At 38.0% G+C, this 25,653-nt stretch overlaps 2 protein-coding genes across 7 annotated transcripts; both read right to left on the bottom strand.

Annotated features, from left to right (window-relative positions):
* prc1a (protein regulator of cytokinesis 1a) lies at window positions 1-17,408 on the bottom strand. Of its 3 annotated transcripts, none has more exons than XM_079809325.1 (15): window positions 16,858-17,408; window positions 12,409-12,541; window positions 12,203-12,325; window positions 11,858-12,091; window positions 9,040-9,210; window positions 8,199-8,348; window positions 7,945-8,092; window positions 7,125-7,261; window positions 6,936-7,031; window positions 6,714-6,860; window positions 6,511-6,621; window positions 5,212-5,304; window positions 4,970-5,128; window positions 4,848-4,876; window positions 7-489 (listed from the first exon to the last, which is right to left on the bottom strand). In XM_079809325.1, exons 1-15 carry the CDS (start codon window positions 16,866-16,868, stop codon window positions 441-443), a joined length of 1,791 nt encoding a protein of 596 aa, XP_079665451.1. In that variant the 5' UTR covers window positions 16,869-17,408; the 3' UTR covers window positions 7-440. The 3 variants fall into 3 exon arrangements, with proteins under 3 accessions (XP_079665453.1, XP_079665451.1, XP_079665452.1); XM_079809326.1 differs by having other exon boundaries at window positions 4,848-4,873; window positions 16,858-17,402; XM_079809327.1 differs by lacking the exon at window positions 4,848-4,876 and having other exon boundaries at window positions 1-489; window positions 16,858-17,374.
* Window positions 17,409-17,606: 198 nt separating this feature from the next.
* Window positions 17,607-25,198, bottom strand: ubap1la (ubiquitin associated protein 1-like a). Of its 4 annotated transcripts, XM_079809331.1 has the most exons (7): window positions 24,832-24,919; window positions 22,499-22,631; window positions 21,724-21,760; window positions 20,986-21,648; window positions 20,738-20,905; window positions 20,549-20,650; window positions 18,313-18,973 (listed from the first exon to the last, which is right to left on the bottom strand). In XM_079809331.1, exons 3-7 carry the CDS (start codon window positions 21,727-21,729, stop codon window positions 18,839-18,841), a joined length of 1,074 nt encoding a protein of 357 aa, XP_079665457.1. In that variant the 5' UTR covers window positions 21,730-21,760; window positions 22,499-22,631; window positions 24,832-24,919; the 3' UTR covers window positions 18,313-18,838. The 4 variants fall into 4 exon arrangements, with proteins under 4 accessions (XP_079665454.1, XP_079665455.1, XP_079665457.1 ...); XM_079809328.1 differs by lacking the exon at window positions 21,724-21,760 and having other exon boundaries at window positions 17,607-18,973; window positions 24,832-25,198; XM_079809329.1 differs by lacking the exon at window positions 21,724-21,760 and having other exon boundaries at window positions 18,277-18,973; window positions 22,499-22,634; window positions 24,832-24,926.
* Between the last annotated feature and the right edge of the window lie 455 nt (window positions 25,199-25,653).

Here is a 25,653-nt window from a genome sequence, read left to right as displayed (position 1 = left end):
AAGTGTCCCCATGAAAACAAACATTTATTTACAGGATGCCAACCACTAGAGTAGCAGCAATTTCAGAGGAGTGATGCCAAGGAAACTTAGTGTTGCTGTGCGATTACAGAAAATAAAGTAAAAAATGCCATTTTGATTTTAGAGTATAAAAGATAAAATCCATCTCGGAGCCCTAAGATCAGTGTTAATAGAGTTTTTATAAAAACTGCAGGTGAAGTCAAACTCAAAAGACAGAAAATCATTTGTTCAAAAAACTAAAAGGAAAGTTAAATAAAAGGGAAAAACTGTAAAAAAGCAGAGCTAAAATATTTACAATTCTGCAACAAAGTCACTATGATTTACATTCATATCTCCATAAAAGCTTTTTTTGTTCTTCATTGATGCCCATCAGTTCAGTCGAGCCGCTTCGATCCGCCGTGTTCAGTGTGTGATGGTGGAGTTCAGAACTCCAGTCTTGACGTTGGATTTAGTAGCATTTGAGAGCTCCCGCTGTTGGCAAAAAAAACAAAAGGTACATATGCCGTCACATGACTATTTGACAGACCACAACCCTTCATGTTCATGCATGTTTAGGTCATAAAGCTGCAAGGTTCATTTTCAGTTTTATAGCACATTTAATTCAACTACTCAGGTAATGTTAATGGTATGACCCATTTCAGGGGTGGCCAAAATTACAATTTAAAGATCAGTATTTACTGGTAATGCTGAATAATTTTACAGGTAGACATCTATCTTTGACCCCGAACAACATCTTGTTTTGAAGGGATAAAGCCTTCTTTATGGCTTTATAGCCCCCCCCCCCAAACCACTTTGGCTCTTTGTATTAAACTATGCATAAATACATGCGGTTTTGTTCATAAATGTTCATGCAATTTTTCGAAATTATATTTGATTTATAAACGTTCGTTTAAACGTTATGCACACAGAGTCATGTTATTTCACTGCCTTGAATAATTTAAAAGGCACAATATGTATTTTTCTTATTCACTTATTCAAAACAAAGGCGTAGCTTGATGACACCTTAATTTCGCAGAATCATGGGAGTTGTTGTCTTTACCTCTACAGCCGGTGGAAAAGAATCTGACAGGACTCGGGCAGAAATCCTATTAATGGACGAGGGTGGGGCTGAAAGCCGCTGGAGCGATTACTAATGAGAGACGAGTGCAACACACGGCTCGAGAGCAGTGGAACTTTTATTATGCCGCAGACGAGCGCTTCTGCTTCTTCCACTCATGTGTATGTGGGGTAACGGAGCGCTATTTTATCATATTAGATACATTTGAGAGTATTGAAAGTTATGTTATAATGCTACTCTGTGCGTTCGCTCGGCGGCTACTATGACTCACTTGTTGCACAGTGCAGTGAGCTAGATGGATATTAGGCGTGGTCAAACATGGTACTAGCGGTGGACCAAGAAAACAAGATTTAAACAATAAGACTGTGTTGAGCTATAACAATGATCCGTTTTCTGTCGATGAATGTCTGCAAACAGTTGCTGACCTTTCTAATAAAACACAATCTACTAAAATGTCTTGTTTTATTTTGAAGAAACCATGAAAACACCAAACGTAAACTAACGCGGGTATGATGTCAAATTGCTTATTTCTCTGGATTTAAACTTTCTTGGAAACATTTGGTATAATGTAGACAAGTCAACAAAATATATAAACATTGTTCTAGTGGTTTTTGGATATATTAATCCAAAAACCTTCCATATTGTGCCTTTAATGCAGTGCACTTTAAAGTTACCATGAAAACAAAATGAACAAGGCTTATTTTATGGAATATTGCAGTATTTTTTTATAACCGATTTATCCGTGCACATCATTATTATAATTTTTTTAATGAATTGCCCGTGTAATCTTTAAATCAAAATAACTGATGCGTTGACTGGCGTGAGGGCGGGGCAATCCATCACTCACATGAGATCGACCAATAGCAAACCTCAACCATCCAATCAATTCCCATTGGACAAAATCAAATCCCACCATACATTTGTTCTTGTTTGAGAAACCGTTTCCCTCAGATATACCGAATGTTAATATACAGTGAAGAAAAGACTAATCGCAACTTCCATATCATGCAGACTTTAAAGTAGGGATGCACGATATATCGGCAACATATCGTTATCGGCCGATAAATGATTATTTTTGATGTTATCGTTATCGGTCCAATAAGAAAATTTGACCGATATAGTCAAGCCGATAGATAATGTATTATTTCCTTCAGCTGAGACGGACGCGCTGTCCACCATGATGGGTTTGAATTGCTCTAAATATGTTTGGAATCACTTCGAAAAGGAAAATACAGTTATGTGCAACATGTGCAGCGCAAGTCTTCTATAATCTATATAAAATGATAATGAGAATAGAATAGGCTGTAAAAGAGCGGTGTGTTTCAGCGCGTTTGTTGAGGGAAGAGCGCGCCCACGGAGTTACACCTTCATGACGAGCACAGTCAAGTTCGCTTGTGCATTCACAGCCTTTTGTGCCATTGTAAGTTGTAATATTATATTTATTATTATTCTGTGTATGTAATATCATATAGGATGCGTTTGGTTGAGTAAATAAACGATGCAGTAAAGCACTTCCTTGTACCGGTCTTTAGCTTCAGCGCGCGCCCACGGAGTTACACCTTCATGACGAGCACAGTCAAGTTTGCTTGTGCATTCACAGCCTTTTGTGCCATTGTAAGTTGTAATATTATATTTATTATTTTGTGTATATAATCCCATATAGGATGCGTTTGGTTGAGTTAATTAACGATGCAGTAAAGCACTTCATTGTACCGGCGCGCGCATTTCAAACAGAAATGCACAGCATTAATAACTACTGGGACTGTCCACATAACACTGCAATGAGAATATTTCTGTTATAAAACGTAGTGAATTCTCTGGGTTTAGTTGTTTTTCAGCGCGCTGTTGTGGGAAGCGTCAACAACGCATTCTGACCAGCACAGTCAAGTTCGCTTGTGCATTCGCGTCATTTTAAGCATATGTAAGTCGTAATATTACGTTTTTGTAGTATAAACATCTGATTAAAGTCATATAGGATGTGTTTCGTTAAGTCAATAACCCGCAGCGCTTCACTGTACCGGTGATCATCTTAAGTTTCAGCACGCTCTCAAACAGGGGAAGAGCATCCACAGGAGTTATAACCCTTCACCTATGCGTGATTTTGTGCTAATATAAGTTGTAATATTATATTTATTTTGTATAAATATCTGATTGTACTCATATATGATGCGTTTAGTTGTTAATTAAACTTCTAAGCGCTTCAGTTTATGGTTGTTCGTTCATTCTCTCCAGCTTCAGCGCGCTCTCAAACAGCAACATTATTCCTAATAGACTAGACTAATATTACAGATGTTTACTATTACTGTAATATTAAACTTTTTTTTTTTTCAAAAACACAGAAGCATTATTTTTTATAATTAGCACTTTTATTGTTCTCGTATCATTTCCATCAACAATATGGTTTGATTAAAACCATTTCTTTATCGTCTGTGCGGAGGTTATTTCATGCACTTGCATTCTGATTCTTTATTATGCAGCCTAAGTAATGCTGTTCAATTACTTGTTTGCATTATTTAGGTATATTATTTTTATTTTTTAGACAATATAATTTTTGGTAACATTTTACAAATAAGGTCTCATTTTATTAATGCATTAACTATCATTAACAAACAGAGAGCAATAACCTTTGTTTCTTTTAGTAATAAAATGTTTGTGTTTTGTAACAGTCCATTCACAGTTCATACCTAATGTTAAAAGACACAACTTTGGGTCTGAATATGTTGAGATTAACATGAACTAAAATTAATAAATCCTGTTGAAGTATTGTTCATTCATTGTTGGTTAACTTATACTTACCAAAATTAAACCTTATTGTAAAGTGTTAAAAAAAAATATTTGGCCATAGGAGTGTAAAATTAATTTGAAAAGGTAAGGAATCTCACACTGGTTCAAATAGGCTACTGTAGTGTATAGGTTTGATTTATGTTGAAGTGTTTGGGACATGGCTTTTAATGGTGAGCCTTTTGTTTTTGTAATCAGGCTCTCAGAGTTTATTAAAATTTGTATTAAGATTTATCGGCCAATATATCGGTTATCGGCTTTCAAATATTAAGAATTATCGGTTATCGGTATCGGCCAAAATGTTCATATCGGTGCATCCCTACTTTAAAGAATGAAAGGAACAGTGATTGTTTGTTAAATAATTAAACATTCTTCCCAGTATACCTGTATATCTAGGAAATCAAGATGAAACAGAAAATACTCATTTCATATATTTAAAGACCTAATGAAATGATCTTGACAACCTTTAGGTTGCCATTTCCTTTTTTAAACCTGCTAACTGTCACCCACCATGTCCTTTTTGAGCAAAGATCTGAAACGAAATGGTTGTAATTCATGAATTTTTAAAGACGACACTCAACAGATTGAAAAAGTTTACAAAATAATTTACTCTAAAACTGCTAGAAAGAAAAAGTTTAATCAAGTTGTGTTCCAAATTTGAACTATTAGTAGTACTATTTTCATGGTCTCGCAATGTCCAATTTTGAGTGTTTAAGCCTGAATGATACCTAATTTATTACTAAAATATTTGATAAGCCAATAAATAAAGCACAACAAGTTATCCGCAACCAGGACACTGACAGTTAACAGGCTTAACAGCCACAAAACTCCAGTCTTTAAAAAAAACTGCAGATCGTATTTCTGTCATTCTCATGTGCTCAATTCACAGTTAGAAGCTGAAAGCGCACACAGACCCTCCTCTGTTAGTCGGGTTAGCCGAGAAGAGTGTGTGTTAGTGTAATGGACAGTGAACGTTCTTAGACATACAGACCTGGACGCTGCAGTGGATTCAGAATCCTTCTATAACAGAAGGCAGAATAAGCACACTGGGGTCACTCGATTACATCTGCTGCCTGTGTGTCTAGACTGCTAACTGCAGGATAATGAACTTACCGCAAACTCAGAGTAGGAAGAGGCCACGGACGTGATGGAGTAGTTTCTGAGAGGGCTGGCGGTCATCGTGCGCAAAGCTCCGCTCAGATGAGAAATATTCTCTTTGTTCCTCTCCAGACCACGAGGGGTTCGGCCACGAGCAGGTGTTCGCGCACCCAACTAGTAGAGAAGCAGTTTACATTATTGATGATGATAAAAATGAATGTATAATATAATACAGTGTTTTAAACAGCATAACTCACCTTGCTAGAGGAAAGGGGCGGTCTCATAGAAGGGGAGGCGCATATGGAACGGAGTGTCGTGTTGGGGGTGGAGATGATTGAGGTGGAGGTCATCTTAAAAAAAAAAACAGAACACAAAGTGTTGTTTAAAAGAAAATAAATCAAACAAATCAATCAGCCCAACAGATTTTTGATAAAAAGTTTTAGCTCCTCCCGATTCAATTCTAATAACAGCCGTCAACGCACATTTTGTTTTGTAGTCGATTGAGTAAATGTGTAATATCAAAATAAAAGAATTCTGTATATTAAAACATATACTTTTTACATTTATGATGCATACATAATTATCTATAAAATGGTTTATTATTGTAATATTTTAAATTAAACTTTTTGCAAAGATTACAAGATTACAGATTTTTTTGCATTACAGAAATACATTAACAATTTATATTATATTTATTATATACATATATTTATTTATTATAATAAAATAAAATAATATAAAGTAAAAATAATAATAAATATAATGTAATATTTATTATAATTAAATGTAAAATGACATCTTTTCTGTATTTAAATATATGTTTACATTTATAATGTATATATAATTTATCTAAAAAAATTATATTATTGTAATATATAAAATAATCTTAAAAAATAAACAAATTAGCAGTATATATATTTTATCTATAAAAGTATATTCTTGTAATATATAAATTTTTTTTTAAATAAATTAGCAAATATATATTTATATATAATATAAAAATATAACATAAAAAACCCACACATACAATAATAATAAATAATATTTATTTGGTAAAATAAATAAATAAATAAATATAGGAATAGTATAATTGTCCAATTAATTTCCACAATTTTATGCACCTTTACTGTACATTACATTTGCTATCATTATTTTTTAAAAAATGTATGTGTGCACTTTGTTTTTCAGGGGTTCTTTTTTAAATGACTAAATTAACTAATGCTGATAAATTAATTATTTTTGTAAAGTGTTAGCAATATTGTTTTCTTGCACCAGGTGGAGTTTAAAAAAAGAAATCTCTTCATAAAACGTATGTATTGATACTGTAATAAATGAGATGCTAATTTATGCATGGTGAGGCAACATGGCGGTGAGTCATTGGAGAATTATGTAAAATATTACATATTTATTTTATCTGCATTATATGTGGCATTAGTTTCCCATTGCTATTGATATTAGCATCAGGGCGTTGTTAAATGATACATTTTTTTTTTTTGCTAAATATAAATTTTTTTAATTTATTCGGTCAACAATTAGTACAAATATCCCATCAGTACCTTGCGTGTCTTGCCAGGTGTCGGGGTTCCAGCGAGTCTCCTCTTGGTTGGGGTTCTGATGACAGTGCCGTAGAGCAGATCTTCCTCCGTCTGCTTCAATTTCTTCATTTGCTGCACAGTACAAACATCATGTCAGAACTAAATCAAGAACCTCTGAGTAATATTAGATCAAATGAGCAATGTTATAAGCAGTCATTTCATACCCGTTCCTGTTTTTCTCTCTCTTTCTCCATCCGGTGTTGATTCCACTGGTCTTCCACATACTGAAGGAACGGCTGCCCGTTCACACGGAACTCCTTACACTGCGCCGCTTCCCATTGGTCAATCTGAGCCTTCAGACTCTTCTCCAGCTAACCAAACAAACAAAACAAATTATCATACAATCCATTCCCGTCAATCAAACATTGTGAAAGAGCAGCTCAAACCTTCGGCAAACTCTTCTGCAGGTCGACTCTGTGCTTCTCCTCCTTCAGGAGGTTTCCTCCTCTGTTGTTAAAGCGAGATGGGTCTGTGGCTTTTTTCTGGAGAAAGAGGAGCAACCATAATTGGACTTAATTTCAGAAAGCTCTTTAATGTGTAGGAATCTTTTCAGATGATTTCCCGTGATTCCTCACCTCCAGCTCCTGATAGAGAGTCCAGTTGCTGCTCCAGGTGGAAACGGCGTCATACATCTCGCGGTGTTCTGTATAATCCCGCTTCAATCTCTCCAACTCCAGCTCATGTTCACGCAACAGCTCCTCGTCCAGATCGTCTAACAGCACAAAACAACAAAAATCAAACGTCAACCAAACTCTGCCTATCTAACATTACATAGTATTGCTCAATCCCAATTTGCATAAAATCTGTATTACTCCGATTCAAATCGGCATGAAATGGATACTGCAATAGTCCTTTATTTTCTACAATATAGGGAAGGACTTGATTTTGTCCATTTGGAATTGATTGGTTGGTTGTGGTTTGCTATTGGTCAGTCTCATGTGAGTGACAGGTTGCCCCGCCCTCATGCCAGTAAACACAGAAGAGATGCCGCTGCAAGAGGGAGGGGAAGTTATTTTGATTAAAGGTTACGAGGCACATGAATTAAAAAAATACATATGATGTGCACGCATAAAGCATTTATAATAAATACTGCAATAATCCATATAAAACAAGAAATGCCCCATTTTGATTTCATGGTGACTTTAAGATTAGGTGTTTAAGATATCGGTCTCATATTCAAGGTGCCCGAATTGCTTACCATTCCATTTTTGAAGTATGCATCCATGTTTTTTTGGCCTGATATTATCCACAAAGCTTTAAATATAATGAGGTCTCAACATGAAACTTTAATAATTCCCTCAATATCATCTTACTACATTCTCAAGTATGTACTTTCCCACCAGCAGGTGCTTTTTGTACTGTGAAAGCATGCAAACTTCTTGAAATCTAGCATACCGCTGTGGTAAGGAACGAAGGCGCGTCTCTGCTCCGGGCTGTAGTAACATTTCTCCCAAAACTTGACGACCTCTGATCGGATTGTGCGAATAACACGCTCAATGTTTTTCTTCTTCAGCTCCTCCAATCGCTGAAGCTCTGCCTGCAGCTGTGACACAGCGAGAAAGACAGCGTGAGGAACGTTTCATCCTTTCAGCAGAAGCTCAAGACGAAACAACATGACCTACTTTAGTGACAGGTGCGCGAGTACTTACTGTGTTCAATCTGCTCTTTGTGCTAGAGTGGGTGGTTTGCATGAGACTCTCTCTTTCTTCCACAGGAACCTGCAACATCTGCCACAACTCCTCAATACGACCTTGGATGGACACACACAGCGCCTCACTTTCAGCTTTACGGCTCTCCAGCTGAAATACAACACACACGCACCATTAACCAGTGACATTTCACCAAACATTGGCATCAAAAATTATTCAAATAAAATAAGGTGACACTTTATTTACACTTATTATAGTGTTAGGGTTTGGGGTTAGTTACATGATTATGCATAATGTATTGTTATTACTATAGTAAATACATGTTTAACGTTTAACACACTAAAATAAATTGTTACCAATAAATATAAACACACACATATAATGCATAAAAAGTATTATTATTTTTTAAATATTTGTATAGATTGCATAACTTAATATCATAAAATATAAAAAAATATTTTGAAATGGTTTATGGTCACCTAGGCTTAATTTGTTTGATCAAAGACATTAAAAACAGAAACAATATGAAATATTTTTTCTATGTGAATATATTTTCAAATGTAATTTATTCCTGTGATCAAAGCTGTTTTTTCAGCATCATTACTCCAGTCTTCAGTGTCACATGATCTTTCAGAAATCATTCTAATATGCTGATTTGATGTTCAAACATTTATTATTATTATCAGTGTTGAAAACAACTGGGCGAATAGAAAGTTCAAAAGAACAGCATTTAACAGTTAGTTACTTTTGATCAATGTAATGCATCCTTGCTGAATAAATATGTACATAAATAATCAAAAGGAACGGCTGAAAAGATTTGTGTGAAGAGTGTGTAGTGTACCTGGCGCAGTAACACTTTAAGTGAGCTGATGTTTTCCACAGAAAGGCAGAACGCGTCTTCATCCTCACACACAGCGTCTTTCTCAAAGGTTGTGTCAGGATGCTGCTCCAAATCCTCCATCAACACTGTGATCTGACGCTTCATTTCCACAAACTCGGTATGACGACGCTCCTGTAAACACACACAAGCACACTTCCTGTAACCATTCTGGATATACTTTCATATTCAGAGGCAAACTCCCACACTATTCATTTAAAGGGTTAGTTCACCCAAAAATGAAAATTATCCCATAATTGACTCACTCTCAAGCTATCCTAGGTGTATATGACTCTTCTTTCAAAAACTCCATTCAATGCCATTACAAAGTTGGGAAGAGCGAGGATATTATTAAAGGGGTGGGGGTTCTGATGGTTCATTAAGGTGGGGATCTTATGCCATTTCATGCATTCTGACCAAGCGGCAACCTCCCGCAGTTTCTCTTGAAGCCAATACGGAAGTGACATAAACTGCAATTCATCGACTGGCCACTAGGGACAGGCTCCAGAAGTGAGCAGAATCTCATTGAGCCACATGTTAAAATGCCCAACTTTACAGCAGAAAAAAACATGTTTACAGTCTGGTACAAATTGTGGTTTTGGTCTATACGGCTAATTCTGCCCTTCATGACGACTGTGAGGGGGTGAATTTATTTTATAACTCATTCGTTTACATTATATAAAGCATTAAAGTTCTGCATAATTAAGGGCGTGGCCACTTCGAGTGACAGGTGGATAGCCATTTATCTGCGGTCTGTTAGTCATCACGTCACTTCAGCTCCGCCCACGTCCCGCCTTTTTGCCCATTTTCTGTTATCCGGGAGTGACGCGCTGCCAAGATGGCAACGGCATCTCGTCCATACTTTGCGCTTCAGAAAGGCTCATCAGAATCCTATGGGTGACGTCACGGACACTACGTCCATATTTTTTTTTTTTACAGTCTATGATTCTGACTCATTTACACTGTTAAAGAGTTGGATTCTCATGGCCAAAATGTAAAAAGAATTAGTTGGACGTATGACGGAGTATTTCTGTGTCAAATACACTTCTTCAGGATTCATACGTTTCGGAAAGGTTTTTTCCAGTTTGGCCCTGTATGAAGTCATAAACATCCATCAACGAGCTTCATTCGGGTTACAGAAGCCGTCGGCAGCGCTGTCATTTTGTTTTTAGACCACAAAATCAACAATGTCACTAAAGAAGTGTGTTTCTGGTTGCGAGGGAATGATAACCTTGTTCAGCTTCCCAAAGAACCCAGCGTTAAGGTTTTTCCGGAGCAGCAACGGAGTTCTGCAAGTGTGTTTGTTTGTTCCCGGCCACGAGTCGAAACTGCATCAAATGTCTGTGTTTTGTTGGCAATCGGCACGTAAGTGCATATAATGTAAACAACACGAACGTATAGTGAATCAAAAGTTATCCAGGGATAATGCCATGATGTATTGTGTGTGTGTGTGTGCGCGTGACTCTTTAGCCCCGCCCACTGAAGGCCTCCACGAGTTTGGCTGTTTTCAGAAAGAATCAAGTAGGGCTTGCTGCAGCCTGCGGTGGATATCCAACTCCGCCCACATCCAAGTGTGACGTCAGAACTCCCGCCCTGCAGCTAATTTCATTGGTTACAGTTACGGGTAGGTTTAGAGATCAGTGTTTGGTGTAGGCAATCAGTACTTAATTCGTTACAGTGACGGTTAGGTTTAGGGATCAGTGTTTGGTGTAGAGGCAGTCTCTACTGTGATTGAAATGACCAATAAAATCTTAAAAATCGGCTGCAGGGCGGCATTGGCCTGGCCTCTGACGTCACACTTGGATGTGGGCCGGGTTGGACATCCACCGCAGGCTGCAGCGAGCCCCTTCTCGAAAGAATCAGTACAGCGTATCTGTCTTTTATAAATGTGATCAAACTAAAGACTCTTCGGAGATATGAAGGATGCAATACTACTCTATAGGTACTCAAGATTAACATGAGATTGGCAGAAACTGTGTTATGTACCCTTTAAGAATGCAAGATACACTAGTGCACAAAATTAAGATTTTTGAAAATGTAATTTATTCCTGTGGTGCAAATCTGAATTTACAGCATCATTACTTCAGTTTTATTAGTGTCACACGATCCTTCAGAAATCAAGGCTAAATTCAATCTGTTCATCATATAAAGCGATTGTGTCTCTTCAGAAAATTTTGACTCAACATCTCGATTCATATGGATTAGTTTCACAATCCCTTTATGAACTTTTTGAAGCATCAAAGTATAGCTGTCAACAGAGGGACCGAACGCTCTCAGATTTCATAAAGATCTTCAATTGTGTTCCAAATATTAACAAGTCTTACATATTTGGAACAACTTATGGGAGAGTAATTAATGACAAAATTTTCATGTTTGGGTGAACTACCTCCTTCAATATAGCATATTTTACACACACACACACACACACACACACACACACACACACACACACACACACACACACACACACACACACACACACACACACACACACACACACACACACACACACACACACACACACACACACACACACACACACACACACACACACACACACACACACACACACACACACACACACACACACACACACACACACACACACACACACACACACACACACACACACACACACACACACACACACACACACACACACACACACACACACACACACACACACACACACACACACACACACACACACACACACACACACACACACACACACACAAAAACAGTATAAAGTGCTACTCAGCTTTGTGAGCGCATGTTTTACCTTCTCCTGGTTGCGAGCGTTGATGTGTTGCCTGTAGTTCTGCAGCTGCTGTTGTGACGGCACTCTTTCGGGATGGATGGGGAAGAGGTCATCACACAGGACATCACACAGATCTTGATCCTGCTGAATCAGGGACTTCAGCTCGCTCTGACGCACACTCTTCTCCTTCAGCATCATCTTGACATGCGTGCGGAGATCCTTCTCCAACTGCAGCATCGTAAGACCGTCTTCATCCTGCCAAACACAGAAAATCTTCAATCTGACTGGCCGCCTTTACAGAACATCTGGGAGTTAGAGGGCACAGGTTTTTACCCGAGAATTTATGCGGATAAACAAAATACTCACCGGATACTCCTCCACCTGAAGCTCATCATACAGGCCAACCATCTCTTTTCTGCACGCTTCAATACTGGTCATCAAGCGCTTCTTCAAGCCCTCCTCCTCTGCGATCATCATGTCCAGCAGATTCTGCAATCACAATGAAGATTTCACATTGAATCAGTGTCGCCACTCTCTCTGGTCAATGAGACCTGTACATGACCTGAACTGACCTTGATGTGCATGTGAACGGCATCGGTGCGCTGCAGCCTCTGGTCCTCTGGGATCCCGATCTCCTCCCAGATGTCCTTCAGCTCACCAAGAGCTTTGTTCAGACATGAGACCGACTCTGCAGCGTGGATCTCACTGAAATAACACACATTCAGATCTACTGAATACATGTCCTGTTATCTTAGATGCCATTTAAAGGGCGAGACGTCAGACTCAGTGTGTATGTGTTGAATATTAAACACCATAAAAATTTGTTATCACAGTGTTACAGCCACAATATGTATTTTTTCACCACTAGAGGTCGCTTATTCAAAACAAATGATGCCTTGATTTTGCGGAGCTTTTATTATTATCCATACTGATTAGGGTTGGGTACCGATCTCAGTACTTTTAAGGGCACCGACCGAATTACGTCCGTACTACAGAGTACCGATTCATATTAAATCAATTGGTACCAATATTGGTACCTGAGAACGCATCTGTTGATGTAGACTAATGTCAGTGAATATTAAACCGCAAAAAGACGATTTAAATACGAATCCTGAGTGTCTCTGTACGAATGAATGCCGTAGAAGCGCGGTTTATCACACACACACACACACACACACACACACACACACACACACACACACACACACACACACACACACACACACACACACACACACACACACACACACACACACACACACACACACACACACACACACACACACACACACACACACACACACACACACACACACACACACACACACACACACACACACACACACACACACACACACACACACACACACACACACACACACACACGGTCGTGTGTTTCCATCTTTGCCATCTCATATGAGGACATGAACGAACGAACATCATCTCCAGAGCCACTGAGAGTCACTTTATGAGCATTTTACCGTTTAATTTGAGAAAAACTACCGTCATGTCATAAACACAGAAACTCAAAGGTCTTCACGACAACCCGTCAATATAAAAGTTTGGTTTATCTTGACAATCACTGTTGTACAGTAGAATTTAGATACGTCTCAATTAATAATACTAACACTAATGTAATAATAATAATCAAAACTACTAACTAGTAATAAATTAAACATTTTCTATTTTAATGTTTTAATTTTAACCGTATAAAGCTCAGTTGTGCAGCACTTTGTTTGACAAAAAAAGTTTAATTAAATGAAAAGATAAATTAAATTAATGTCTTCATTTGATTACCAGAAAATACACAACACATCTTTTCATAGAAATTAAATTAAAAAGAAAATAATAATATGGTTGTTTTTATTAATTAAATTTAAGTAGCTAGTAGCCTACTATTCACTAGTAAATATTACAGTATACAAACATCACAGACAATGGCAGACAGAGACCAGGGGCCCGTTCTTCGTACCTCGCTAACTCAGTTAGCTGGATTTGATTGTTGGCGATTTGGCATGATCTTGGATTGATTGGTTCTTCGAAGCTCATCCTGGACTTGCTGTCATAGTAACAGGTCCGTGAGCTTAAACCTGCTCGGGAGCAGGCTTATTTAATGTAAACAGGATTAGATTGCATCTTGAGGTGATACTTAAAATCTGTCCCAGCCACTGCTACTTTATTACAAGAGTGCATTACTGAACCAGGGGATATAGTAATAATTTTAAATAATAATATAAAAATGTTATATTGTATATATATATATGAGAATGTATAATGTTGTGTAATACTATAGACACAGCCACTTGATTGAGCGATTTATTTGTGATGGAATAATTACTTTATATAATTTAATTTTTATTGGTTTACACACATGTTGTACAGTTAATCTGAGCCGTGCATTAAGTGATCACGGATATTATGGGAGTGGCTTGATGCAGCGCAAGAGAGGATAATTTGATCTTGACCCATAAGAAACTTGAATACTGTCACGTTACAAATCTGCTTCAAATTGAATTAAAAATTAAACTACAACATTGAAATAAAAATGTAAAGGGTGTACAAATACTGTATAAAATCGTGAATATAAATAATTGGTAATCATGTTAAAAAAAACAAAAAAACATTTATCATTTATTTATTATAACTTTTATGTTGGTTTGGTTGTTTGGCTGTTTCCTTATAAAGGTTCAGAAATTCGTGGGTTTTTTTGTGTAATTTGTCAAGTTTTTTGCCAGGTGGCTTTTTAATTATATGATGTCATTACGTTGCCGTCTTGACGCCAGCCAATCGCTGCATTGCTGATCGTGGTTTCGAGTATCGATGCATCTGCCCTCTTCAGGGAAAAAAAGAACGCTCAGTAATCTTAGATCATTTAATCCAGATATTTTAATCCAATCCGCAAATTCGTTTGAAGAACCAAATTAGCCAGAGATCAGTTATCACGATTAAAAGATCTTGGATCTGTCAAATCATCTTAGATGTATTAAGCGAGGTACGAAGAACGGGCCCCAGGGCAGCTCTGGTATAATGTCAATAACACTTCTATAAATGACTTACAGGTTCTTTATAGTTATTGATGTAAACATCCCTAAAGTACCGGAAAAAGGTACCGTTGGGAATCTCGGGTACCTTACCGATACCACCGCCGGTTAAAATGTGAACGATACCCAATCCTAATCCTGATGTAACGAGCTCAAGCATTTTAAGCAACAGACAAGCTTAGAAATAACCAAACGATATTGTTATCGCTAATACAGTTATCTTTACAACCATTGTTCTAGGTGTGAATGGGCCGTTTTTCATAGTTTTCAGTCACGTGAGGCCTGGAGGGCAAAACAGCCACAGAACTGCAGCACAGCCTGTCAATTTCCATCTTAAAACTAAAATATGTGAACAAGATGCAAGTTTTGGGTACTTGTTGTGATCCATATACAGCACTTGCTGCAGTATTGCAGCATTTCAATAACTAAAAACAGCGTGAAAAACACTTAAAGGGTGAGTTGCACCAATAAGTATTAAATTAAGGAAAGTTTAACGCTAGTCAAGGATTTGTTGATCTGGGTTTTATTTTAAATCGAGTTGTGTTGCACCACTTACCTTAAAGTGCCTTAATGTACTATAACAGTGATATTAAAATATTAAATTCAGTTTACACCTTTTTGATGATGCATACTATATACAGGCGAGTAGATGAGCCAATATGAACGCAACACGTTTGCTTTATAATTGTTTTCGATGGGGAAACAACCTTGTGTTGCATTAATATTCTGCGTTCATTTGCTTGCCTGTACGAAATATGCAGCAACAATAAGGTATATATTGAAGTTGGTCGTCTTACTAAATTAAAACTTACTACAACCTGGTAAAAATGACTGGCGGGCAATGGAGGAAAGCCTTGTTTTGCCCTCCAGGTGGGCTTTCCTATAATGGTGTGACGTCACGTGAAAATATGAATTCTTATGGATGAATAAATGATCAAATCAACAGAATTATTCTAATATTATATATTAAATGTATCCATTGCTATTGTAAAAAAAGCTTGTTCACAATGGGTGTAAATAAAAATAATAATTTCTATTAATACGTGATCACTAAAAATGCGCAGCATTTTTGATTGCTGTCTGTATTATTAACTAATAAAATATTTCTATTTTCCAATAATAGGAGAATTAATGACCATCATTGTTCTTAATGGAAAAGGCCTTCACAATTTTTATAAATAAGCAGAAAATAATGTGTATCAATAATCTTAAAAAATGCACTTTTAATTGCTGTCTGTGTTATGAAACAATAATCAACAGTAATATCATATTTTCCAATGACAGCATAATTATGGTTTGTCATTGCTATTACTAGAAAATGGCTTCACAAATGTTTATAAGTAGTTTAATGAGCATTATTAATACATTTTATTGCATTATTGCTTTCTGTCTGTCTGTGTTATTGAATAATAAAATCAATATATGTCCATATAATAACAGAAAACCGGCTTCATGTTGTTTATAAATAAGCATGATAATTTATATTAATAGACGATCACTAAACTGAATAAAATCATTGTATTTGACAATAATATCAGCATAATCCGCATTGCTATTAATGAAAAGGGCGTCGCTATGTTTATACATAAGCATATCATTTGTATTAATAAATGTGCGGCATAATTGCTTGCTGTCTGTATTATTGAATAATAAAATCATTATAGTTTTCAATAATAGCGGAATGCTTGATTATCATTGTTATTAAGTGACCGGAAAGGAATCTAATTTAAATTATTTAAAAATGTAAATCAGCAGAATTGTCCTAACTTCCTTGCAAATGCTAAATCCATTTGTAAAAATGTTAAATTCAAGTAAAATCACTCAAGACATTTCATGTAAATATAGATAATTTTCAACGTAAATACCATTTACACTAAACATTAGCATCGAAAGCTAACACTAACAGAAGACACTGCTCTAAATAATATTCTATACACAGACACAAAACGTTATACATTACGCTTCAAACTCTCTTCTTACCTCTTCCTCATCCTGTCCTTCGCCGCTGATCTCCGATGAGATTTATTCAATCGCTATTTTGACGCTTCTAACCTTTATTCCACGCTTTATTCACGACCTATCCGTCGCTGGGTTTGAAACTACTGACTAAAAATTCAAACCGCGCACAGATACGCCTCTCTGGCCTCTGACTGGCCGAAACCAAGCTAGACAACAACATCATGCTCGCTGATAGGCTGACGGACGTCATATGAAATATTCCAGCGCACTGATTGGCTGACAGTTCAAGCCAGCTGACTGACCGGTTTAACCATAGATGACGTTGATGAGAATCGGACAGAAGGCTTGTTCGACTTCACCCAGCGATGCGCAGACCGATCGGCGGCTGACTTGAAGCAGTGCATGCCGGTTAGAAATTTTGTCCGACTTGAGGCAGCGCCGACGCCACGTGACAGTGACGTATGTCAACAAAGTGCCGCGAGAGCGATTCGAGAGCAGCCGGCGATTACAGCCGGTGCAGTTTCTCGAGAGCGACTGCATGAGGCTGCACGGGCTCTGATGACGACACAGCCGTTCCACGATTGGCCAGATTCACCGCATGACAGCGATCACGTGTGTTTCGTGTTTATTCTAAAACCTTCAGCTCCACTAATGCGCACAAATCTGTTTTTTATAACAGTAAAACCTCCTTTCATGTAGTCGCGATGTTATATTGTCATGTTTATCAAAATATAACTGATTAAAAACATAGACCCCACTTCATTGATAGTGTAGGCTTATATGTTGAACTTTATTCTTGTAAAAACACACGCTGTATTAAGCAGTGCATAAAGTATTACATGACAATAATGTCTCTGAAACATCTGTGTATTGCCAAATGTTGCATTTGTTTCACTTCAGCTGATAAAGTGTGCAAACACAGCGCGAGCGTCACCGCGGGAAGCAGAAAGTGTCCGACTTCACGTCTGTGTTTGCAGCTCCTCCCCGCCTGCACGCGGCTACTCTCGCCGATCAGGTGCATCCAGCCGCAGCTGATGTCGAACACACCTAGTCTCTTTTCACTGACTGTGATGACGCGTGTAAACGGTCATCAATATCTTAAATCCTGCAAAGTTATTTTTTTTTTTTTTTAAATATGTGCATTTATAACACTAATAATTTGTATGTTATTACTTTTGCATTAAATTACAAAAAACAAGTTACCGCTGCTATGAGGGTGTTTCTAATACAGCATCTTTCTCTCTTTTGACTGCCGTTAACAATCTCACTCAATTTTTTCCCTCTTTTGAAAGTTATGAAATCATTATTATGGCGTTTTTCTTTCGCTATTTGAGCAAACGGGCATACAAAAAAATATTTAATGTACAGCTATAATAGTTAACCCAACTATGACTTCCGCTTTAAGAAATGTGAAAAGGGTTTTGTATTAAATATTTTTTTATCTGTACATTTTTAGGCCAAATGATGATACTGTTCGACAACTTTTATGATACAATTTTTATTAAATTCGAAACATGTGTAATGCAATCCTGAAACTAAATGATTGATGCAGAATGACACAATAGAGTGTTTAATTAAAGTCATTGAAACTGTCCCAGCTCTTCTCAAAATGTGTAACGTTTGCGATCATTATCACGATGAACTCTGAGCTATATGGTTCTCATCAACTAGGTGATTAATCTTTGCCAGATCTACAGTTAATCATGTGACATCAACATAATAAACAATAATACAATGAAATCAATAAACAAACAGGAACTCTTTCTCCATAAAAGACTGGGATATTAAAGCTGCAATTGATCGAGAAGGGTTTGAAAGTAGCCTATTTACACATAAATGTATGGAGATGAAGATTTGAAGACTGATATGCTCGTATAGCATGTCGAAGTTGCGGATTCATTCATGGTTCATCCATTTGTTCATTCCATCGTTCATGCTGAAGCTCAGGATTATATTTCATTCACGGAGGGGCTGATTCATCTGAGGATAATCTTGTGGTTTCTCAGCCGCTCCGGGTCATAAGCTCCTCCAGGGCTCTCTCTTTATGGTTCTCATGCACCAGTAAAACTTCTTTAATGGTGCTCTGCTGGAAACCCATCTCGCAGAACTGAGCCAGCAGAAACAGGAACTCTGAAGCCTGGGAGAAAACAAAAAAGTTTATACACTACATCAGGGGCCAATACCAAGTCAGTTAGGTGGAACAGTTTGTGATTAGGTGTAACATCAGAAGTGAACAGCCAAACTCAGGATCAAAGCCTGAGTTGACTGAGAAAGTTGATGATCAGCGGGGTAACAACAAAGCCTGATTGGATTGGTGTGGTTTTGTCAACTCAAAACTAATCCTGTAACCCTGAGTTTGATCAACTATTATCATGGTACGGCCCCTATGTTGGTGTATTTGATGTGCTAAATGCTGATTGGATGCGTGTTTTGTGTAGGGTTGGGTACCGAAACCCGGTGCCAATATGAGAAGCACACGCCATGGAAACAATAAGGCCATGCGTTCTAAAATATGAGTTTTTGGAGCACTAGATACTAGTTTGAGGGGTGTTTTGTGTGCTGGATGCCGATTGGTTGAGTTTTTGGAGCACTAAATACTAGTTTGAGGGGTGTTTTGTGTTCTGGATGCCGATTGGTTGAGTGTTTGGAGCACTATTTGCTCAATTGAGGTGTGTTTTGTGTGCTGGATGCCGATTGGTTGAGTTTTTGGAGCACTAGATACTAGTTTGAGGGGTGTTTTGTGTGCTGGATGCCGATTGGTTGAGTGTCTGAGCACTAGATACTAGTTTGAGGGGTGTTTTGTGTGCTGGATGTCGATTGGTTGAGATTTTGGAGCACTAGATACTAATTTGAGGGGTGTTTTGTGTGCTGGATGCCGATTGGTTGAGATTTTGGAGCACTAGATACTAATTTGAGGGGTGTTTTGTGTGCTGGATGCCGATTGGTTGAGGTTTTGGAGCACTAGATACTAGTTTGAGGGGTGTTTTGTGTGCTGGATGCCGACTGGTTGAGTTTTTGGAGCGCTAAATACTGGTTTGAGGGGTGTTTTGTGTGCTTGATGCCAATCGGTTGAGTTTTTGATGCACTATTTGCTCAATTGAGGGGTGTTTTTTTGCATTGGATGCCGATTAGTTGAGTGTTTGGAGAACTAAATACTGGTTTGAGGGGTGTTTTGTGTGCTGGATGCCGATTGGTTGAGTTTTTGGAGCACTAGATACTAGTTTGAGGGGTGTTTTGTGTGCTGGATGCCGATTGGTTGAGTCTCTGAGCACTAAATACTGGTTTGAGGGGGGTTTTGTATGCTGGATGCCGATTGGTTGAGTTTTTGAGCACTAGATACTAGTTCGAGGGGTGTTTTGTGTGCTGGATGCCGATTGGTTGAGTGTTTGGAGCACTAAATACTGGTTTGAGGGGTGTTTTGTGTGCTGGATGCCGAGCGGTTGAGGTTTTGATGCACTATTTGGTCAATTGAGGGGTGTTTTTTGCATTGGATGCCGATTGGTTGAGTGTTTGCAGCACTAGATACTAGTTTGAGGGGTGTTTTGTGTGCTGGATGCCGACAGGTAGAATGTTGAGAGCGTTATATGAAGATTCAAGTGGTGTTTTGAGCCCTGGATGCCAATTGGTTGAGTGTTTGGAGCACTATTTGCTCATATGAGGAGCGTTTTGTGCATTAGATGCCGATTGGTGGGGTGTCTTTTCCAGTTCTCACTTTGCTCTCATTATTCTGGAACATCTCCAAAGCTTCTTCCACCTGAGTCTTCTCATAACCCAGCCGACAGAGACGATCAGAAGAAGTCAGGTAACTCAAAATCTGGAGGATAAAGAATCAATAAAGAATCAGAGACCGAATGTGTATTTTATATTGTGTGCCTTTGTGTGCAGTGTGTGTGTGTGTTACCTGATCAAGGCTCTTGGGTCCTGTCCTCTGCAGTGCTTGTATGGCAGTGTGCAGTGTGTATCCTTGTTGTGTAACGGCTTCAAGAAGATCCCTTTCTTCTTGACTCAACGCACACAGCAAGCCTGCTGGAGCGTCCTGCAGCCCTGCGGACGTCCGCGGGCGCACACCCTAAAACGCACCGGTAACAACAAATCAGCTCAACAATAATCCTAAATAAGATGAATGGATCTACAGCGTGTGTATATTACATGTGAGGCGGGCTTCTGAGGCCTGGCTGAGGGTAGCGGTCCTGCGGACGAGGGTCTCGGCTGTATGAGGGTGTGTGAGCTCCGCCGCCCGCTGGTTCTCATCACGGCTGGTTTCCTGCGGGGGGCTCTGGAGCTGTGAGGACTGCCCTGCGGCGTCTGGCTGAGGGCAGGGGGGACGGGCTTCCGTATGTCCTTTAGAGACGAGGCGGAGCTCGGTCGGGCCTTCTGGAGTGTGCAGGGAGGGGCGGTGCGAGGGGTGGAGCATCGCTGGGTCTGACGAACAGAACATCTTAGGCACTGCGAGCCGGAGCTCTTCGGTCTTTCTTTGCTACGAGCATGATCCTCCTCAGTAGACGAGCCCTCGTCATCTTCACCGTAGCCGCCCTCGCAGTCCGTGTCGGCGATGAGGAACTGGACCGACCGCAGGGGGCGGAGCTTACGCGAGTCAGCAGCGCTGAGGCTTAAGCTGCGGGGACGTGGGCCCACTTCCCAAAATTCTGTGCTTCTGAGGCGCACCACGCGGCTCTCCTGTGGGCTGCTGAACATCAGACAAAATGGTGGGCAAGTGGGGGACACACTCTGGGGCGCTTTACTGGCCTTCCTGTTCTTCCGCTGCTGTTCTTCCAATATAGCCATGATCCGTTTCTCCAGAGAGAATGAATACTGCCGAACAGGACAACATGTGAGCATTAAAGGTTAGTTCACCCAAAAATGTAAATTCTGTCATTAATTACTTACCCTCATGTCGTTCGACACCCGTAAGACCTCCGTTCATCTTCGGAACACAAATGAAGATATTTTAGTTGAAATCTGATGGCTCTGAAAGGCCTCCATTGGCACAATGCACTTTACACTCTTAAGACCCATAAAAGGTACTAAAGACGTTGTAACAAAGTCCATCTCACTTCAGTGGTTCTACAATAACTTTATGAAGCGACGAGAATAGTTTTTGTGCGCAAAAAAACCCCTAAATAATGACTTATAAAGTGATGACCGATTTCAAAATACGGCCTCATGAAGCTTCGAAGCGTTATGAATCAGTGAGTCGATTCAGCGGTTTGGAACGCCAAAGTCACGTGATTTCAGCAGCTTGACACGCGATCCGAATCATGATTCGACTCGCTGATTCATAACGCTTCGAAGCTTCATGATGCCGTGTTTTGAAATCGTCATCACTATATAAGTCGTTATTTAGGCGTTTTTTTGCGCACAAAAACTATTCTCATCGCTTCATAAAGTTATTGTAGAACCACTGTAGTGAGATGGACTTTGTAACGACGTCTTTAGTACCTTTTATGGGTCTTGAGAGTGTAAAGTGCATTGTGCCAATGGAGGCCTTTCTGAGCCATCGGATTTCAACTAAAATATCTTCATTTGTGTTCTGAAGATGAACAGAGGTCTTACGGGTTCAGTAATTAATGACAGAATTTTTAGGTGAATTTTTTGGGTGAACTAACCCTTTAAGAGAGAGACAATCCTACAGATTGTAAAACATTAGGTATTGAATTCTGACCTTTGTATCACGCAGTATTTGAGCACAATCTGGGATCTTTATTTCAGGAGCTGCAATCGACTCTTTCTGAGCCAACTGTATCTCCACACAGTCCAGTGCAACTTTAAATGGAACCTCATCCAGGCTACACATCCTGCTGACATGAACAAACAGTTTAGGCAAATCAGTATCTCAGTGTAGTTCATTTATGCCTCTTTATTTCTGTTACTCAATATTAGGAGTGTAACGGTACACGTATTCTTAACGAACCGTTTAGGTACAGGGCTTTTGGTTCGGTGCACGCGGGTTTCTGAATGCAATCTTTAACAGTTAACTTGTTTTAAGCGTAGGCTTGTTTTTAGCACAGAACACACTTCAATCCGAGTTCCCACACAAACATATTAAGTATTCAGTCCATTTTAGCACAAAATTCAAACGATAAATGCCGTTTTGACGCTCTTTAATGTGGCGTGACTGATCACTGATCACAGTTCAAGCGGTCGCGCGACATGCGGACGCGGTTGATCATCTCTTCCTAAAGAATAAACATGAATGAACATCTGAAGGTATGTTGAGGATACATTAACACTTACTGTCACGTATCATATGTGGTGTAATCGCTCAATCAGTGTTTCAACGGCGGAAAGACGTCAATACAACTGCTTGTAAACTAAACAATGTCATGTAGCATCACATTTACCTCAGGCAGTCATTCAGTGTCCACAGCTGTGAGTTCACTAGAGAAATCAACTCTTTCACTAAATAGATGACCTATATTTGCCTGTATATTCATTATATTCTACTGAACCTGTTAGTGATGTCTTGATTATTTCATGTATGTTTAAATAAACCTGTCATGAAAATGAAAGCCACTGTCTATAAATGATTATATTTCAACAACGAATTGGAGAAAAAACTATTTTATAATTACATTTAGAAAAAACTGCCTTATGTGAAGTTTACATGTTTGCGTGCTGTGTTATTTGAGTGTTGATTATTATACCTAAAAATAAATAGCAACTGAATTTAGGCTAATAGTTTGGGCTCTGTCCTTTAATATTATAGTAATGTACAAGTCAGGGCTCCTTATATAGTTTACATCAATATCTTCAATAAACTTTTAGTTATGATTTAATTCATTTAAGGACAGACCCGCCTTTCTTCTTCGTCAGTAAACCACTGTTTAATAAAAATAAATAATTTTAAAAATAAGCAATTTTGTAAAACTGCTGTACCGAACCGTGACTTCAAAACCGAGGTATGTACCGAACCGTCAGTTTTGTGAACCGTTACACCCCTACTCAATATTAACATCCATGGCACGTTTCCATGAATATGATACACTTTGGTGTCCAATAACTTGGAAAAAAATTTTTTTTCATGAATGTGCAATTAAAAATATACAGTGGCATAATAATACTACCAGTGTTGGGTAAGTTACTCTAAAAAGTAATGAATTACTAGCTACTAATTAAATCTTCAACAGTGTAATTTGACTACTGTAATAATTACTCTCTCTAAAAAGTTTTGCTTATTACTAATGACTTTCTAAATCCCATAACAACCTCAAACAGTTGAACAGTACAAGGATATACATGAAACTGCTCTTTTAATTCTTACTAATAAACTATATAAAACGGCATAAATTGTTCTTGGACTGACCAAAGTATTTAAAGGGAGAAGTTTAAATTAAAGCCCATTTAAAATTAGATGTTAAATACACTATTTTTTTATGTAGAATTGTTCTAGATTATATTTAATGCAATTAACTAATTAAATGAAAAAAATAAGAGTAATCCCTTACTTTACTTTTCTAGGGAAAATTAATTAATACAGTAATTCATTACTTAGCAACACATCACACCCAACACTGAATACAACTAATAATATACTTCATTGTAGTAAAAACTTTTACATTAGTAACCAAATAAACATAATATATATATATATATATATATATATATATATATATATATATATATATATATATATATATATATATATATATATATATATATATATATATAATAAAAGATTTTGCTATGAAATACTACTACTACTACTACTACTGTAATTTTATTAAAAACATTTAAAAACGTCTAACTTTTATATAATCATAAAATTTAGAATAAAATAATTGAAGATTTTGCTACGTACTACTACTAATAATATGATGCTCAATCACTGTAGTAAAACCGTTATATTAACTAAATGACAAAAATATATAACTTAACCATATATTATTTTATATAATTATTTAACATAATCATAATATTTTGCTGTGTCCAACATTTTGCTGTAAATTGGTATATCTGTAGATTAGTATTACAGGACAGTAAATTAAAGTGTCTTACCTGTAGTTTTTGGAAGTGTGTGTGTCTGTGAGCTGAAGTATGTGTGTGTACTGTACCTTATGTTCCTCGGTAGCAGAGTGCACTAATCAGTGTGTATAATAACAGAAGCATAATGTCCCCAGGTGAATCAACACAGGCTTACACACTGACTCACACAATAATCCTTCCATATCATCATCATCATCATCATCATAATCACGTTCTTTTCCATTTCTCACAAGATGAAGGTGCTAAAGATACAAAGAGGTTTTCAATTCCTGGAAAACTCGGATAGATACCACGAACCGTGATGCTGTTTATGTAATATGTTATCAGAGAATATTCTCAGGGCGTTATTGTTATTGTGCTGTTTACTCGCAGTGAATCTGAAAAAGGCATCAGGAGATTACACACACTTTATGAGCCTGAGGTGCTGGGCCATATTACGTAAACGGGGATGATTTATGTGGTTTGTGGCGCCCTCTAGTGGCACTAAACTAAAACAGCAGGACGTTTCATTTTATTTTCTGACCTAAAGTATGATGCAGTTGCAAATGCCTTAAAACAAAGCCTTTGTTTTCTATTTTTCAGAAAGATTTTTTTGTAAATCTTTAATAATGTGAAAATTGAAATGTGGTAGAAGACTACTTGGTTTATTGAAACGATTGAAAAACTCAGTTGTTGGCTATATCCTCCTAAGACCCAGGAATAGACTTTTGTCCACTGTGGTGGACATTATATTTTAGTGTTTCACAGTCTGGATGTCCTGTAAAGAGCACATTCGGGGCTTTGCAGAGATACCAAATGTTTGGAGGTTTCACCAGGACAACTTCTTCTTCTTGG

This window comes from Gobio gobio, assembly GCF_949357685.1.
Source record: "Gobio gobio genome assembly, chromosome: 25".
NCBI classification, from domain to species: domain Eukaryota; kingdom Metazoa; phylum Chordata; class Actinopteri; order Cypriniformes; family Gobionidae; genus Gobio; species Gobio gobio.
Note: the sequence above shows the minus strand (reverse complement) of the source record. Positions and strands in the feature narration are given on the sequence as shown.

What these genes read in the sequence shown, in the direction of transcription:
- ubap1la (XM_079809328.1), bottom strand. Translation starts at nt 22,630, where the DNA reads ATGTGTAGCCTGGATGAGGTTCCATTTAAAGTTGCACTGGACTGTGTG. An exon ending in AAATACTGCGTGATACAAAG is followed by an intron (nt 21,649 to 22,498) that starts GTCAGAATTCAA and finishes CCTGTTCGGCAG; the next exon opens with TATTCATTCTCTCTGGAGAA. An exon ending in GACCCAAGAGCCTTGATCAG is followed by an intron (nt 20,651 to 20,737) that starts GTAACACACACA and finishes TTTATCCTCCAG; the next exon opens with ATTTTGAGTTACCTGACTTC.
- prc1a (XM_079809325.1), bottom strand. An exon ending in CTCTCTATCAGGAGCTGGAG is followed by an intron (nt 7,032 to 7,124) that starts GTGAGGAATCAC and finishes CTCTTTCTCCAG; the next exon opens with AAAAAAGCCACAGACCCATC. An exon ending in GAATCCACTGCAGCGTCCAG is followed by an intron (nt 490 to 4,847) that starts GTCTGTATGTCT and finishes TTTTGCCAACAG; the next exon opens with CGGGAGCTCTCAAATGCTAC.